The sequence below is a fragment of the Nannospalax galili genome, unplaced genomic scaffold (assembly GCF_000622305.1).
Source record: "Nannospalax galili isolate Female #2095 unplaced genomic scaffold, S.galili_v1.0 scaffold14, whole genome shotgun sequence".
Classification (NCBI taxonomy): Eukaryota; Metazoa; Chordata; class Mammalia; order Rodentia; family Spalacidae; genus Nannospalax; species Nannospalax galili.
The window spans coordinates 5,858,374-5,875,611 of NW_008336953.1; the positions used below are offsets into that span (position 1 = coordinate 5,858,374).

General features: G+C 42.0%; 1 protein-coding gene across 4 annotated transcripts in view; it reads left to right on the forward strand.

Annotated features, from left to right (window-relative positions):
- The first annotated feature begins 556 nt into the window (after nt 1–556).
- Acbd5 (acyl-CoA binding domain containing 5) overlaps nt 557–17,238 on the forward strand; it is a 67,136-nt gene continuing 50,454 nt past the window's right edge. Inside the window, exons 1-4 of one of the 4 annotated variants that reach the window (XM_029562931.1) lie at nt 557–688; nt 1,652–1,820; nt 7,613–7,733; nt 10,916–10,988. In XM_029562931.1, coding sequence (XP_029418791.1) covers nt 1,745–1,820; nt 7,613–7,733; nt 10,916–10,988 — 270 coding nt within the window. In that variant the 5' untranslated portion in view covers nt 557–688; nt 1,652–1,744. Of the gene's footprint in view, nt 689–711; nt 904–1,320; nt 1,492–1,651; nt 1,821–7,612; nt 7,734–10,915; nt 10,989–17,238 lie in introns of those variants that run through there. The other 3 variants (XM_029562932.1, XM_008831752.3, XM_029562933.1) reach the window with 3 other exon arrangements.

Consider the following 17,238-nt stretch of genomic DNA (forward strand, 5'->3'; position numbering starts at 1 on the left):
AAGCAAGAAAAGAGCAGAGGAACTGATAAAGCCTTCCTATTTTGAGTAAATTAGAGAAGTTATACCTTCCTTTTTTGTGCTTGGAAAACTCTAATTTAAGGAAGGTTTTTATGGTGTGACTGATTCCTAGCTCTGCTAGTTACTACATTATAGGACCGCGGGCAAGTAAACTGACGTAAGCCTTGGTTTCCTCTTTCATAAACACCCTATAGTGTTTTTGAAATATTTACTATGCTGGCCAAAACTACACTTGCAGCTACTGCTCACTGCATCCTGTGTACGCTCACTGCTTCCCTTGCCCCCTCCAGAACCTTTCCTGGGTACACTTAGGCACAGGCCACCTCGGTTCTGTGGGGAATTCCTCCCGGCACTCCCCGCAGCACCGAGATGAATTTCCTGCTGTCTGCCGCGAAATATACATCAGCAAGGAAGCCGGTGAAAATCTCTGCCGCAAGTGGAATACCCGGCATGTCGGGAAGTCCCGGAAGGAAAGCGTTTCTGCCAGCCGCCTGGAGGGTGGGCTACTTCCGGACACCGAACCGGAACGGGGAGAGCAAGGCTCAAGAAGAGAGGGAGGTGTCCGGAAGTGCCCGGCGGACTACATTTTCCATAAGCCCGCGGGGTACAGTCAGGAGCCGGCGGCGGGACATTTCGCGACAGGCGTTGCCTGGCATTTGGCAGTACCAAGGTAAACGCCGGCACCGCCGCTCCAAGGAGAGAATAACGTATGGTCCGCAACTAGATTCGCACGTGAATGACTACCGACTACCCCGAACTGACAAACACTCTCCTCCCCAGCGGGCGTCTCGGAGACCTCCGGCCCCGGGACTGCACCCCCCCCCCCCCGGCTCTCAGCGCCCCGCCCCTGCGAGCCGTTCCCAGCTTGGCGCGGGGTCCGTCTAGGTAGGCGTAGGGCCGAGGACCGAGAGGCTGCCGGTCGGCCGTTCCCGCGAGCTGGGCTGCTGGGGTCGAGCACCACCAAACACTCCATCCCGTCTTTCGTCCTCCCCGCGAGCAGGGTTTAGGTCTGCTCCAGCGCGGCGACCCGCCCCGGCCGCCAAACCTAAGCGCCAGGAGGGCCGCTCTGCCTCGAACTTTTATGGCCGGCTACTGCGGCCTTTAACCCCGGAGCCGCGCTGCGCCCCGCGGTGTGTCCACCCCTTGCCGCACCCTCCTTCACCCGGCGGTATCCAGGGGTACCGCGGAGCCGGCGCAGAATCCAGCCCCGTTGCTAGCGGTCCGGCCTCGATCCCCCCCCCCCGCCGCCCCACCCCAGAGGCCTCCTCGCCCCTCCCAGACCCTCCCCGCGCCTCCCTGCCGAGCGGTGGGTGGGGTCTGCGGCTCCACGGCGGCTGTTGGTGGGTCCTCGGGTGACCCCTCCGGGATGGGGGGTGTGGCCGCTCGGCCGGCGTCTTCAGGGTGGGAGCGCTGGGCTGCTGGGCCTGGCGTAGCGACCCCCGGGGTCCGCTGCTAGAGATGCTCTTCCTCTCGGTGAGTGTCAGCTTTGCGGCGGGTCGGCTTGGGCCGGGTCGGCCCCGGTTGTCACGCCCCGGGAAGGGGGAGGAACCCGGCTCGCGGGCCTGGTAGGGCTGGGCGAAGCCGACCCCCGCCCGGCCTCCTCTGCGAGGCAGCTAACCGTGCTGCGCCGCAGTTCCATGCAGGCTCCTGGGAAAGTTGGTGCTGCTGCTGCTGCTTGATTCCCGCGGACACACCCGGGGACCGGGGCCGGCGCTGGCAGCCGGACATGGCCGACACCAGGTCGGTGTACGAAACCAGGTTCGAGGCGGCCGTGAAGGTGATTCAGAGCTTGCCTAAAAATGGTAGGTGCCCTGAGCTCCCTTTCCGAACCTTTTTGTTTCCAGTCTGCCTTGTTTAGCCTCCTTTTTTTCACTGATAAAAGGGACTATAATTGAAACGGTGGTATTGAATGTAACTTAATTACCTGCTGATCTTTCAGGCCAGAGACGAATATAATTCAAAATTTAGGTGGTTTATATCGTTGAAAACACTACTTTTCACTTAATGACTATGAATTTGGAATGTAAGAAAAAAAATGGGGTGGGATGCCTGGTGCTACATATACTCAGTGTGTAATTCAAATCTTTTGAAACTTGTTATAAAGAGAAAGGAAAGAACAACTATATTAATTTGTAAAAAAGATTATTTTGACTGTGATGTGTCTAGTCATGATTTTCTTTCTACATATCCTGTTTAGAATTTGCAGAACATTTTGTCATTCTAATTTTGTCTAACCAGTGTTATTTTTTTCTACTACCAAATTTTATTTTTCTCTCTATTCTAAGTGGAGAAGCTTTGGAGGAAGACTTTTCCTTGTAAATTCATATCCTTTTGCATTATGTGATTTATTTTTTTCATAGAAAAACTACATTTAAAAATTATCTTAAGAGCCGGGTGTGGTGGCACATGCCTTTAAATCCAGCACTCAGGAGGCAGAGGTAGGCGCATCTATGTAGGTTCAAGGCCAGCCCAGCCTGGTCTACACACTTGAGTTCCAGGCCAGCTGGAGCTACAAGGAGACCCTGTCTCAAAAAGACCAAAAAAAAAAAAAAAAAAAAAAAAAATAAACCCCCTTCCAAATACATTATTATAGTATTTAATATCTCATTTTTCATATATTATCATTTGACTAATGACTATTCAACACAGTTCATTCCAGTACAAATTCATTAAGTACAGATTCAAAAGTTTTGAAAACATTTGCAGAACATGCAGGAAGTACTGGGTTCAATCCCCAGCATTCCAAAAAGTGGAACAGGCTATAATCCTGTTTACTTTGGAGGATCAAAAGGGCTGGGGTTAACAGCTCAGCAACAGAGCACTTCTCTAGTGCTCTGGGCTCTAGGTTCAATGGTGTTCATTTTTATAACTTCAACATTGTATTGGAGGAAGACACATGGGGGACTGAATGATAAGTATGAATACTCAAAATATAAGGAAGTAATATAGACAATCAGATATTGATACTTTTAAATGCTCATTTAAGAATTTTTATGGGAAAGTAAGAGTATAAGAGTTTTACATAAATAGTAAGTTTGCTTTCTTTTTTTTTCTTTTTTCTTTTGGTCTTTTTGAGACGGGGTCTCCCTGTAGCCCCAGCTGTCTTGGAACTTGCTATGTAGACCAGGGTGGCCTTGAACACACAGATATCCGCCTGCCTCTGCCTCTGGAGTGCTGGGATTAAGGGCATGTGCCACCACACCTGGCCTATAAGTTTACTTTCTAAGCTATGTGCTTCATAGTTTTTTGAAAATTGATAAAGCTAGACTTTATCTCTAAACTTTACTTTTTAAGAAATCCATGCAAATTAAAATTATTGTAATTGCATACCATTTAAAAATATATTTTGAAGTCTGGAGAGACAGCTCAGAGGTTAAGAGAACCTGCTGCTCTTACAGAGGACCAGAGTTTGGTTCCCAGCATCCATAATCAGATGCCTCAAAACTGCCTGTCGTTCCAACTCCAGGGGATCTGAAACCCTCTTCTGACCCTCTTAGGAGAGCGCGCGCACACACACACACACACACACACACACACACACACAGAGGCAGAATAAAAATAGAGTAAATCTTAAAAAAAGAGGAGGTGTTTCAAGCCTAGTTTTGTGTTATACACCTGTAATCCCAGCAGTTGGGAAACTAAGTCAGGAAAATAGCTCTGATCTGGGCTATTATTATATAGTGGATTTTAGTCCAGGCTGGCTGGGCTACATAACTAGATCCTGTCTCACCATAAAAAACGAAAGAATGTGTTGCAAAATTAATATAAACTTGTTAAATGACCCTCATGAGTGCTGGTGGTGGGTTGTAGCTCAGTGGTAGAGTGCTTGCCTGAGGCCCTGGGTTTGGCTCTCAGCATTGCAAAGAAAAAAGGGTGAGGGCAGGATGGGCATGATTCAGTGGCAGAGTAGGTATTTAGCATGCATAAAGCCCTGTGTCCCATTTCTAGTACAAAAGAAAAGAAAATTCAATCCTAGCTCCCAAGAAAAAGGCAAAAAGGCACTTGTGTTAGATAACACTCAATATACTATTCTCAAACCTAAATTGATATTAATTAAACCAGGTTTACTATGATGAATATATTTTTAAAATTATTTTTCTTTTTGGTTTATTGAGACAAACCTTGTTATATAGCCTAGGCTGCCCTCAAACTTGGGAGATCCTCCTGCCTCTGTCTCTCAAGTACTAGGATTAGAGGTGTGCTTTACCATGCCTGATTTTTAATCCTTTATTTATTTACTTATTTATTTTTTGGCAATATTGGGGATTGAACCTTGGGCCAATGCACATGCTAGGCAAGTGCTTTACCACTGAGCTTTACTATTTTAAATTTTTCTGTTGGCCTTGAATTATTTTGCAATGAGATTGTGTAGCTTTTTCTAATTGCTTATTTTTTTTTTTTTTTTTTTTTTTTTTTTTTTGGTCTTTTTGAGTCAGCATCTCCCTGTAGCCCCAGCTGGCCTGGAACTTACTATGTACACCAGGCTGGCCTTGAACTCACAGAGATCCGCCTGCCTCTGCCTCCTGAGTGCTGGGATTAAAGGCTTGCGCCACCACACCTGGCCTTAATTGCTTAATTTTTAAGGCCTAAAGTAATAATGACAGGCTGAAGAGATGGCACAGTGGCTAAGAATGCTTGCTGTTCTTCTGAAGACCAGAGTTTAGTTCCCAGCACTCATATTGGGTGGCTCAGAGCCACCTATAACTCCAGCTCTGGGAGTTCCAGTACCCTCTTCTGGTCTCCACCAGCACCAGCACTCATATACACATTTAAATAAAAATAAAATTAAAAACAAATCTAAAATAATAATGAATCCTTTAAAGATTGTGCTTGATAGAATCTTAGCCTTTAGATATGTAAATTGTAAGCTAGTACTTCAAACATGTACATTACACATTTTATGTGAATACCGTAAAGACAAAAGTAATGTATCTAGTATAGATTTATCTAGCCAATAAACTTGTAAATTTTAATTTGTTGAAGAAATGAGATGAAGTTATTAAATTCAAAATTTTTTATTACATTTATTTTGTGGGTGCATGCATGTAGAGGTCATAGGACAACTTGAAAGAGTTGGTTCTCTCCTTCATGGGTCCTAGAGATAAAACTCAGGTTGTCAGGTTTGACTTGCAAGTACCTTGATGCATTGAGCCATCTCCCCAAACCCCTCCTCCCTTTTTAGAAACAATTTGATTGTTTTGGAATTTTAAAATTTACATTGGTTTTATTATTAACTAATTTTTAACTATGTTTTACTCTGTTTCCCTCCTTGACTATGTAAAGAACAACTATGTCTTTGGAATATTGTGTCTAAGAAATACTCCTAAATTTGCATGTCTTCTGTAGATAATTATGATTTGGGACTTAATTATACACTCTTGGCTGAACTTGAGCTCCTAGTTCTCAATTTGTCTATGTTGTAATCTCCATAGGTTATTTTACATTAGTAGCTTTTGATTACTACATGTAATGTTTGATATACAGTCTGTTTTTAAAACTTTTTTTTGATTGATTTATTTTTATTTTGTGAGTATGAATGTTTTCCATGCATGTGTGTAAGGGTACCTGTGTTGTGCTATGCCTGTGGAGGCCAGAAGAGGGCATTGGATTCCCTGGAACTGGAGTTATGGTTGGTTGTTAGCTACCATGTAGATGCTGGGAACCAAACCTAGGTCCTCTGCAAGAGTAGCCAGTGCTCTTAACTGCAGAGCCATCTTTCCAGTCCCACAATCTCTCTTTTTTAAAAAAAATTTATTTATTATATTTTATGTGTATATATGTATTACCTACATGTAGGTAAGTGCACCTGTGTCATGCATTGCCAGCGGAGGTCAGAAGAGGCTGTAGGATCCCCTGGGACTGGAATTACGGACAGTTGTCAGCTGCCATGTGGGTGCTGGGATGCAAACCTGGGTCTTCTGCAAGAACAACCAGTGTTCTTAACCACTGAGCCATCTCTCCAGCCCCCCTCTTTTTTTTTTTTTTTAAGATTTGTTTTTATTGTATGTGTATGAGTGTTTTGTCTGCATGTTTGTAAGCACTCCACTTGTATGCCTGGTACTCGTGGAGGCCAGAAGAGGGCATTAGATGCCCTCTTAGGTGGTTAGTTGACATGTGGGTGCTGGGAACTGAACCAGGGTCTTCTGTAATGAGCACTGATCTTGTTTCTTTTAAAAACAGGTAGGTAAGAAGGGAAATGGAATGGAATAATAATCTGCATACCTTATCCAAAGATACTTGCTTTTACCAGTTTGATGTGTATTGTACTGTGCTTTTGTTTGTTTGTTTTTTGAGATACATTGTTCCTATATAGTCTGGGCTGTCCTGGCACTTACTGTGTAATCCCACTGGTTCCCAGTCTGGCTTTCTTTCTGTAATCTTCTTGCCTTTGCTTTCCAAGTGTTGGGATTACAGGTATGTGTCACTACACCTGGCATACTGTACTTTTTTTTTTGTCTTTTTTAAGACCAGGTCTCCCCGTAGCTCAGCTGGCCTGGAACTGCTATGTAGACCAGGCTGGCCTTGAACTCACAGAGGTCAACCTGCCTTAGGCTCCCAAGTGCTGGGATTAATTGCGAGCTCCACCATGCCTGGCAGGTATACTGTACTTTATTTATTTTGGGAAAATTGATCATATTATATATGGTGTTTTTGAACTGTTTTTTTCCCCCGTCCCCATTTTCTATCCAGTCATTAAATGTTTCATGCTGTTATATTCTTCTACGATATAGTTTTCTAGGGGTATAGTAATAAATTACTGTTATTGGCATAATAATTATTTATTATAAAATGTTAATATCTCAATTTATCACTTACTGAGTATTGTAACTTATACATAGTTTGAGAATTTTTGTTACAGAAATTCTAGAAACAAAAATAAGTGAAAATGTGGAATATCATGCAAAATAAAGCCCCAATGACAAATAAAGTGACTACTGTAAGTAAAAAAGTTAATGTGTATACTGTGGGTAATAAAAATATAGCAGTTGACATCAACCCCTTGACCAAATTTTGTTTCTACTGGATAAAGGACTTTGGGCAAATTCAACCAGTTTGAATTTTGATTTAAAAAAAAAAAACTAATATAAAGTAAATTTCTCAGTTTCTACCTCTAATTCTGGACATCCTAGTTTCTTTAAAGACAATTCCTCCTATAGTGGTTTTTATGTGATATTTTCTGGTTATGTTGGTTATACCTATAACATCTTTGTTCATTTACTTATTGAACTCATACTGTTATTAAAAGTTCAAAATCTCAGAGCCTTTTGAAATCACAGGAGTAAAAGAACTAATAACTTCTGTTTCTAAGGTAAAAATAAATCATCTGAATTATAAACAAAATCTAGCCCATGCCTTTTATCTTAGCACTCACGAGACTGATGTAGGAGAATTGCTATGAGTTTGAAGCATGCTTGGGCTACACAGTGAGTTTAGATGAATCTGAGCAATAATGTAAGATCCTGTCTGAAAAAAATCAAACCAAACAAAGACAAAGTAGAAAATCACTACTAGTGTGGTATGGCTACACTAATACATAACTTTAGGTTATGAGTTATATTCCCCATGTGATCTGTATTTAATGTGTTTCCAATAGGATCATTCCAACCAACAAATGAAATGATGCTCAAGTTCTATAGCTTCTATAAACAGGCAACTGAAGGACCCTGTAAACTTTCAAGGCCTGGATTCTGGGATCCTATTGGAAGATATAAATGGTAATTCTATTTATAGAGTTTAAGAATTTTCATTTTTAATGACTTAATTATTAGACAGCTGTTACTTATGTGGCTATAAATCCTGTGCATAAAGTATCTTAAGTAGTGCTTACAATTTTATCCTTCAAGTGTCCTTAGGGAAGGCAGGGAAACAGCAAAATGTAGAGAGGCATGTGCTTCACATAAAAACTAAAAAAAAATTTTTCACTTACTCTTTCTTTCCTTTTGTGGAAGCTCCCCTACCACCCAGATCAGCTCCTAAACTAAAAGAAATAAGTAAGTTGGTAGTGCAGCTGTAATTCTAGCAGTCTGCGATGGAGGCAGAAGGATTAGGAGGTCAAGGCCAGTTTTGGCTTCATAGTTAATATGAGGCCAGCCTGGGCTACGTGAGACTCTCTTCTCAAAAACCAACAAACAGTCTTCCTTGTCTCTTTTAGCTGCCAGAAAAAATAATGAGTTTTGCTTGTCAGTGGACATTGTTTGCTTTGAGACGTTGAGATAATGTATAACTAGACATGACTCAGGTACTGCAACATTAGCTGCTACCTAAGCTATGACTTTTGACCCACTGTACTTTAATAGAAAATCGATTTTTAATATGGTTAAAAGAATCATAAAATATTGAGGCATTCTACCGTCTTCTGAATTGACTAACATATGAGAAACTCTAACATTTGGTATTCTTTTTTATAAAAAACATTTTATTATATATATTCTTCTTTTATTATTATTATTTTTATGTGTATAAGTGTATTGCGTGCATGTGTGTAAGTGCACCCGTGTTGTGCAGTGCCCCTGGAGGTCAGAAAAGGGCATCAGATTTCCCTGGAACTAGTTAAGGATAGTTGTTAGCTACCATGTGGGTGCTGGGAATGGAAGCCAGGTCCTCTGCAAGAACGGTCAGTGCTCCCAACTGCTGAGCCAACTTTCCAGCCCCAATATTTGGTATTTTTAAATACTATTGCAGATTTACAAATATCTGGCAAAAGTTCATTTTAGGTTGTACTTTATCAATGAAGTATGGTAATTATTCAGTGCCTTGTGTTTTTAGAGGCACTAAATAGTAGCTGGGTATAATAAGTAGCTCATGTCATTCCTGTAATACCAACCCTGGGGAAGCTAAGGCAGGGCATTGCTGTTAAGTTTGTCAGCCTATGCTGTGGTATAAAACCCTGTCTCAAAAAGCCAAAAGAAAAAAAAGAACCACTAAATGTTAAATTTCTTTACCCTGATTTAGAAGTATCATATTTCTTTATGCACTCATAATAAGTGGTCTTAATAGGTAAAATGAAATAGCCATTTACTTTAAGATAATTAACCTGTTTGCTTCATAGATAAGTAAATTATTTTTTTCCTTAAACTTGACCTTTGGCAGAGTTAACTCCTTTTGAGAAAAATGTATGAAGACAGGTTTTCATGTTAGTCAAAAGCTGAACACTTCAGCCAGGCATGGTGGTGCATGCCTTTAATTCCAGCACTGTGGAGGCAGAGGCAGGGCGTTTACTTTAAGATAATTAACCTGTTTGCTTCATAGATAAGTAAATTATTTTTTTCCTTAAACTTGACCTTTGGCAGAGTTAACTCCTTTTGAGAAAAATGTATGAAGACAGGTTTTCATGTTAGTCAAAAGCTGAACACTTCAGCCAGGCATGGTGGTGCATGCCTTTAATTCCAGCACTGTGGAGGCAGAGGCAGGGCGTAGGAGGGCATGGTTGTATACACTTTTAATCCCAGTACTAGGTAGGCAGAGGTAGGCAGATCTCTGTGAGATCGAGGCCAACCTAATCTGCATAGAGAGTTCTAATTAAATTTTTTTTTTTTTGGTCTTTTTGAGACAGGGTCTCCCTGTAGCCACAGCTGTCCTGGAACTCACTGTGTAGACCAGACTGGCCTTAAACTCACAGAGATCTGCCTGCCTCTGCCTCCCCAGTGCTGGGATTAAAGGTGGTTGCCACCACGCCTGGCTTGAATTAATTTTTTGAGATAGAATTTCATGTATTCCAGGCTAGCATACAATTTGCTTTGTAGCTGAGGATGACCTTGAACTTCAGATCTCCACCTTCCCAGTGTTAGGATTACAAGGGTGATTTTAGGGGGGCATGACCACACCTGATTTATTCTGTGCTAGAGATTTAACCCAAGGCTTTATGCAAGTATTCTGTCGACTGAAATACATCCTTAGCCTATTTCATCTTTAGTTTTATTATTACTTTTATGTGTATGAATGTATTGCCTGCATATATGTAAGTGCACCTGTGTTGTACAATGCCCATGTGAGTCAGAAGAGGGCATTGGATTCCCTGGAATTGGAGTTAATGAACAGCTGTTAGCTACCATGTTGGTGCTAGGATTTGAACCTGGGTCCTCTGCAAGAGTAGCCAGTGCTCTTAACCTCTGAGCCACATCTCCAGCTCCTCATCTTTGGTATTAGCATATAAATTAGTTAAACATTTAAATTAATGGAAATTCTTAAGACTTTCATTCATTTATAACGTAGCTATGACAATTCTTATAGTCTCCTAAACGGTTCATTTCTGTTTCTATACCATTTTTTTTTTTTTTTGTCTTTTTGAGACAGGGTATCCCTGTAGCCCCAGCTGGCCTAGAACTCGCTAGGTAGACCAGGCTGGCCTTGAACTAACAGAGAGCTTCCTGCCTCTGCCTTGCAGTGCTGGGATTAAAGGCGTGCACCACCATGCCTGGTTCCTGTTTCTATACTTTATAATGAGAACAACTTTGAAAGAGTTCTTAGAAGATATCTATGAATAGCCTATAGACACTGTGGTCCACAAATATATGGATGGGTTAAATGTTGATTGTTTTAAAACACTATTTTTCCCAAAAATTATTATAAAGGGTTACATAAGGCCATTTTCATGCACACTCATAATGCACATTGGCACTTTGAGCATCCCTCCTACCTTACTGCCCTCCCTTCTCCCCTTTTCCCTCCCATTTATTGCTGTTTCACTTCCACTTCCATGTCTATATGTGATTTTATGTGTCTAATAATTTAAGACCCACAAATGAGAGAAACATGTTTATTTTCCTAGACTGACCTGATCATTGTATCCATTTCCCTGAAGTTGACATAACTTCATTCTATGGCTACGGGCATGAGCTGTTGTGCAAGCCTGAGAATTAACATGTCTTTGTCATTTACTTGTGCATTTTCATTGTAGGGATGCTTGGAGTTCATTGGGTGATATGACTAAAGAAGAAGCCATGATCGCTTATGTTGAAGAAATGAAAAAGGTAGGGAAATAATTCATAGAGAATAAAAATAGTCAAAGAAGCTTTTTGAGAAGCCAGTGTAGTCCCAGCTGGCTTAGAACTTGATATATAGACCTGCCTGGCCTCCCTCTCACAGAGATCTGTGTGCCTCCAGAGTGCTAGAATTAAAGGCGAACACTACACCTGGCCAAAGCAGCTTTAGTTTACCCCCCCCTTTTTTTTTTTTTGACAATAGGGGGTTTGAATCTAGGCCTTCATGCATAGTCACCTCTACCTGTGAGCTGTATCTCTAGCATCTCTAATTTAATTTTCTTCTTTTGAGACAACTTATGTAGTCCAAACTGTCCTCAGAGTTGATATGTGGTTGAGGACGCCTTTACCTCCTGGGTGCTGAAATTATGGATGTGCATCACTAAGCCTGGTTGTATGTGGTACTGGAGAGCAAACTCAGGTACTCATGCATGCTGGGAAAGCACTGTACTAACTGAGCTACATCCTTAGCCCGTTTGATATTTTTTTTTAAATTTTAATTTTAATTTCTTATTTTATGTGTATGAGTGTATTGCCTGCATGTAAGTGAGTGCGCCCATGTCCTGCAATGCCGCGGAGGTCAGAAGAGGGCTTCGGATTTTCCTGGAACTGGAGTTAAGGACGGTTTGTAGCCATGTGGGTGCTGGGAATCGAACCCGGATCCTGTGTAAAGGCAGTCAGTGCTGTTAACTGCTGAGCCATCTCTTCAGCCCCGTTTGGTAATCTTAAACAATATCTTGAACAATATCTTGAAAAAAACCTCCAATAAGGGAAATAGGAAATAATTTGTCCCCCCCCAGATGGCTTTCTTCAATTTCTGTTCACAAGGTTCAGGCCAGTTTGTGCTGTTCTTGTCCTTGTGTGGTCTGCCTTGCTCTTGTTGTGCCCTTTGTTACATTTGCAGTTTTTGTTTACTGGACTTTAAAATACAGGGCAGACAGAGTTCAGTGCTTTCAGCTGTTAGCTACATGAGTAACAAAAAAACAAAGGAGCTTTTTAAAAGCAGAGACTGAGAATCCAAAACTGTTGTGCTTTGATAATTTATTCTCTTTAAAAAAATTTACACGCCCTGGGCATCATGACACAAGCCTTTAGTCCCAGCAGGCACAGGCGGATCTCTGTGAGTTCAAGGTCAGCCTGGTCTAGATAGTGAATTTCAGGCCAGCTGGGGCTACAGGGAGACCCTGTCTCAAAAAAAGACCAAAAAGAAAAATTTACACTTATTTGTTTGTGTGTATGTGTGGGTGCACATGCCTCAGGTGCACTTGTGGTCAGAAGACAGCTTTCTACTACATCCTGGAAATCAAGCTCAAATTGCGTGATTGCAAATGTCTTACCCATTGGGCCATTTCACTGCCCCCCCCCGCTTTTTTTAAGATTTCATTTTTATTTTTGTGTGTATATGTGTGTCTGTGAGTGTGTGCCATGTGTGTGAGTGCCTGCAGAGGCCAGAAGGTGTCAGATCCTCTAGAACTGGAGTTCCATTTGTTTGTGAATTGCCTGTTATGGGCGCTGGGAACTGAACTAACTGGGGTCTCCTGGAGGAACAGCATAGCAAGTGCTTTTAACAGCAAACCCATCCCACTAGTAATTTTTAAAATTAACAAAACAAAACATTGTTTATCTTGTGTGTGTGAAGTGGTGGTGGGGGATGTTTGTGCATGTGTTGAGGTTAGAAGACAACTTTCAGGAGTTGGCTCCTTCCTTCTGTGTGGGCTCTGAGGATTGAATTTAGGTCATCAGACTTGGCAGCAAGTGTCTTTAGTCGCTGAGCCATCTTGCTGACTATTTTTTTTCTCTCTCTCTTTCTTTCTTTCTTTCTTTGTGTGTGTGTGTGTGTGTGTGTGTGTGTGTGTGTGTGTGTGTGTGTGTTTGTGTGTGTGTGTATTTTGTTGTTGTCTTTTGAGACAGGGTTTCACTGTGTAACTGTTGACTGGCCTGGAACTGGCTATGTAGATTAAATTGGCCTTGACCTTAGAGAGATCTGCCTCCCAAATATTGGGATTAAAGGTGTGTGCTACCAGGCCTGAACCTTCCCTCCCTCCTTCCCTCCCTCCCTCCCTCTTTTTCTTTCTTAACCTTAAATATTATAAAGTTGAATTTACCTGTTAATTTATATTTATTCACTTTTCCTATCTAGTTTTATTAAGTAATGGTCTGGTTACAGTTTAAAGTGAGAAGGAAAGCCAGGCATGATGACTTGTGACTATAATTCCAGTACTCTGGAGGCTCAGGAAGAGTGATTGTTAGGAGTTCAAGGCCAGCCTGGGTTACAGTGGGTGTAGCCCTGGGTGTCTCAAAACCCCCTACCCAAGAAAGTGGAAAAGGGATGAAACAAATGGGTATTCTACTGTTTTCTCTAAAATGATTGAAACTGAGGCCTGTACCTGCCTTCAGACACTTGTACTTCCTGTGGATATCTCTATTTACTTCTCTAATTCGAAGAATATAACTGTTTTCATTTCAGCTTTTAAATTTTCATTTTGTATTATGGCATAACAAAGTTTATAGTAATCTTTTAAATTAAATCTAAAACTACTACAGTGTCTATAGATTGAAAATCTGTTTAGACTTTTGAATTAGGTTCAGAGTTCAGCCTTAGAGTTATTGGATAAAATTGCATGTTTAAAAATAATGTTGTAGTTGGGTGTGGTGGCGCATGTCTTTAATCCCAGCACTTTGGAGGCAGAAGCAGAGGGATCTCTGTGAGTTCAAGGCCAGCCTGGTCTACATAATGAGTTTCAGGCCAGCTGGGGCTACAGGGAGACCCTGTCTCAAAAAAAAAAAATGTTCTGTAGCTGGGCGTGTTAGTGCACACCTTTAATCCCAGCACTTGGGAGGCAGAGGCAGGATTTCTGTCAGATTTAAGCCAACCTGGTTTACATAGTAAGTTCCAGGCCAGTTGGGGCTACAGGGAGACCCTATATCAAAAAGACAAATAATAATAATAAAAATAATAATAATAATAATAGTAATAATAATAATAACAATGTTGTGTAATAGAGCATTACCCCCAAAGATTTGGTTACTGATTTGTGACTTACTGATTTATTGTGCTTATAATACTTTACTAACTAAAGTAGTCATTAACTTAGGTTCTTTGTTATTATCCACAGGTCAATGTGCTGTTGCTCTTTAGAGTTACACTCTTAAGTTTTTAAAATTACTCATTTTTATTTTCAATGTATGAGTGTTTTGCCTGCATGTATGTAAGTGCATGTAATTCTCATTTATTTAATTTTTTCTAATAAATAAATTAATAGAAATTAAACATGGAGGTCAGAAGAGAGATTTGGATTCCCCTGGAACTGGAGTTAAGGATGGTTCATAGCTGCCATGTGGGTGCTGGGAATCGAACCCAGGTCCTCTGCAAGAGCAGTCATTGCTCTTAACCACTGAGCCATCTCTCCAACCCCTGTTTATTTATTTTTTGGTGTTACTGAGTCAGGGTCTCCTTGAGCCCCATCTGGCCTGGATTCCCTATGGAGACCAGGCTGGCCTCGAACTCACAGAGAATCCCCTTGCCTCTGACTCCCAAATTCTGGGACTAAAGGTGTGTGCCACCATGCCCTAATTCTTCTTCTTTTTTTTAATGAAAGATGTCACATAGCCCATGCTGGCCTAGAACTGTGATTTAGTTGAGGATACCCTTAACTCGTGATACTCCTTCCTCTCCCTCTAGGCCTGTGCTACCATGCTCAATTCATGCAGTGCTGGGATTGACCTAGGGCTTCCAGTATGCTATGCAAATACTCTGTCAACTAAACTATATTCCCAGCTCCTGGAATTATAAATTCCGTTACTTTTTGAGACAGGGTCTCACGTAGCCTAGGCTACTCTTGAACTCTTGGTACGCCTGCCTCAGCTTCCCAAGTGGTGTTATTATAGGCAAATGCCACCATACCCACCTTTAAAATTCTTTTAGTTTTGGAGGGATATAGTAACTAATGTGCTTTTAGGAAGGCTTATGTAGTCCCCAGGCTGGCCGTGAGCTCATGGCAGTCCTCTTGCTCTTCAGCATCCCAGGTGCTTGGGTAACAGGTATGAGTGACCATGCCTGACTAAGGAGTACTTCAGGCTAGCTTAGGACCCATGATTCTCCTGCCTCAGACTCTTGGGCCATTTGCTTGCTGCTATGTTCCACAGTGACTCACCCATATATCTTTTTAAGTTCATTTTGATTCATAATCAGAGGAAAGTGTAAAATCCTAATTCTTATACAAATTTTACAGATAATTTTATGGAGATTTTCCATTGTATTCAGCCAACATTTGAGTAGTGTTCATGCTGTCTGCAGGATTTAAAGAACAATCAATGTACTCAACTTTGGTTACATATACAAATGCCCCAGGCTGATCCAGAATGACTTCAGACTCTAAAAGGATGTGTAAGCAATAGAGGGATAGAGTAGTGTCTCATAATGAACAGAACTAATGTTTCCCATGACTGGGAGTCCAGTCTGCAGCTGTACAAGTCTAGAACATTGACTTTCTTTGAGGGTTGAATTTTGTTTTTAAGGTTTGAATCAAAATTATTGATAGGTAAAAAGTTGGCGGAGAACGAGCGAATGGATGATGAGGCACCGAGGCACAGCTAAAACTCCATCAAAATAGGGTTTATTAGCAAAGGAACACATGGGGCAGATTCCCTTCCAGGCAGGGAAAATGTCTGCCTGGGTCTTGAGCTGGGGTCTTTTAAAAAAGGGAGGCTTCTGCTTCCTGCAGAAGGTGGGAAGATGTATTTTTTTAAAGATGGGTGGGGGGAAGTGGGAGAGCAGGACTGTTAAAACCTGTTCTCTTTGGAGATCAAAGGGGAAGCCTGCTGTGTTGGCCAAACAGTGGAGAAAAGTCTGCTTCTCTTGACTTCAAAGGCCAAGGTGCTTATCAGCTAGGTTCCCTTTTCTCAGGAGCATGAGAAGTCCTTGGGATCCTGTTGGTGAGGGGGCAGGGCTATCTGAACCTTAACAGCACACACCTTTACAGCACTCAGAAGGCAGAGGTGTTGTGCCCAGAGAACAGACCCCCAAGAATAACCACGGAATTCAGAGGGCATGCAAGAACAATGAGTCTTTATTCCGGCTTAAGCTCAGGCTCTCAGACCTCATCAACACAATGGATCTGTGCTGAGAGCCCCGATTGCAGGGGGTGGAAGCTTTTTATAGGCTCCAGACAAAGAATAACAGAGTTACATCTTGATTGGTCCAAGGAGCTCGCATGTGCCAACACACTTTTGAATTGATTGGCTACTAGGGATGTATCCTTGGAGGCCTCTCATTGGTGGGTGCTGTGGTATGTGCTGACTGTTATCTGTGGTATGTGCTGACTGTTATACCTCAGTGCTGTGGTATGTGCTGACTGTTATCTGTGGGGCCAGAGTCTCTGTTCCTACCTAATAAGGCTATTATATGCCTGAGCTTGCTTGATCTATAGCCTCCTGGGGTGGGGGTGGTAGATGAGATTACAACATGCCTGGGCATGTTCAGGCTTGTCTGAAACAACTAGTCAAAATGGGGTCAACACAGTTTGTCCTTTCAGTCAAGCGATCAAGCAGTTTACAGAAGCGAAAAAGAGCAGTTAGTCCTAGAGAGTGAAGGTGGTCTCCTGGGATTAAGGGGACATAGTCCAGGGCAGGGGAAACTTAAAAGAAACCAAAGCCAATATGGCTTTTCACATGAGCATGGGCGGTCCTTCCATCTTGTTATTAGGATCAAAATTATCAATGAAAGATAATTGTCTAAATAACAAGAACTTACGTCTGATGTCTGGGTTGTGTAATCCCCTGAATCCTTAAAATATACTGATGACTTTAATTTTGGTTATACTTTCTTTTTGGTTGTTTAAGACCATACTGTTGGCTCAAATAAACCAATTTATTTTTACTCTTAAGGTCATATGAGGATTTGGTCCTCAGGGGCCACATGGGCTTGGGGGGAGCCCCTGGCTCCTCACGCTTTTCTTTTATCAGTTCCATCTATGTGAAGATAAGTCAAAAGGTCTTGCTTGACCCGGGCTTCACTTGGAAGCATGAAGGAAATGTTTCCTCTGTGTTGACCCTCCTCTTTGCAGACTGGACACTGGTTTAAGCCCATCTTCTGGGGTCTCCATGCCCTCCCTGAACAAGAGGACAGGTGACTCACCAAAGTTACAGGACATTTCAAGGGATGCACCATAGCCCCTGGAACTTGTTTGACCTTGGAGGATTTGTCCCTTTAAGTCCCTCTGACCAGATTAATATAGGCCTT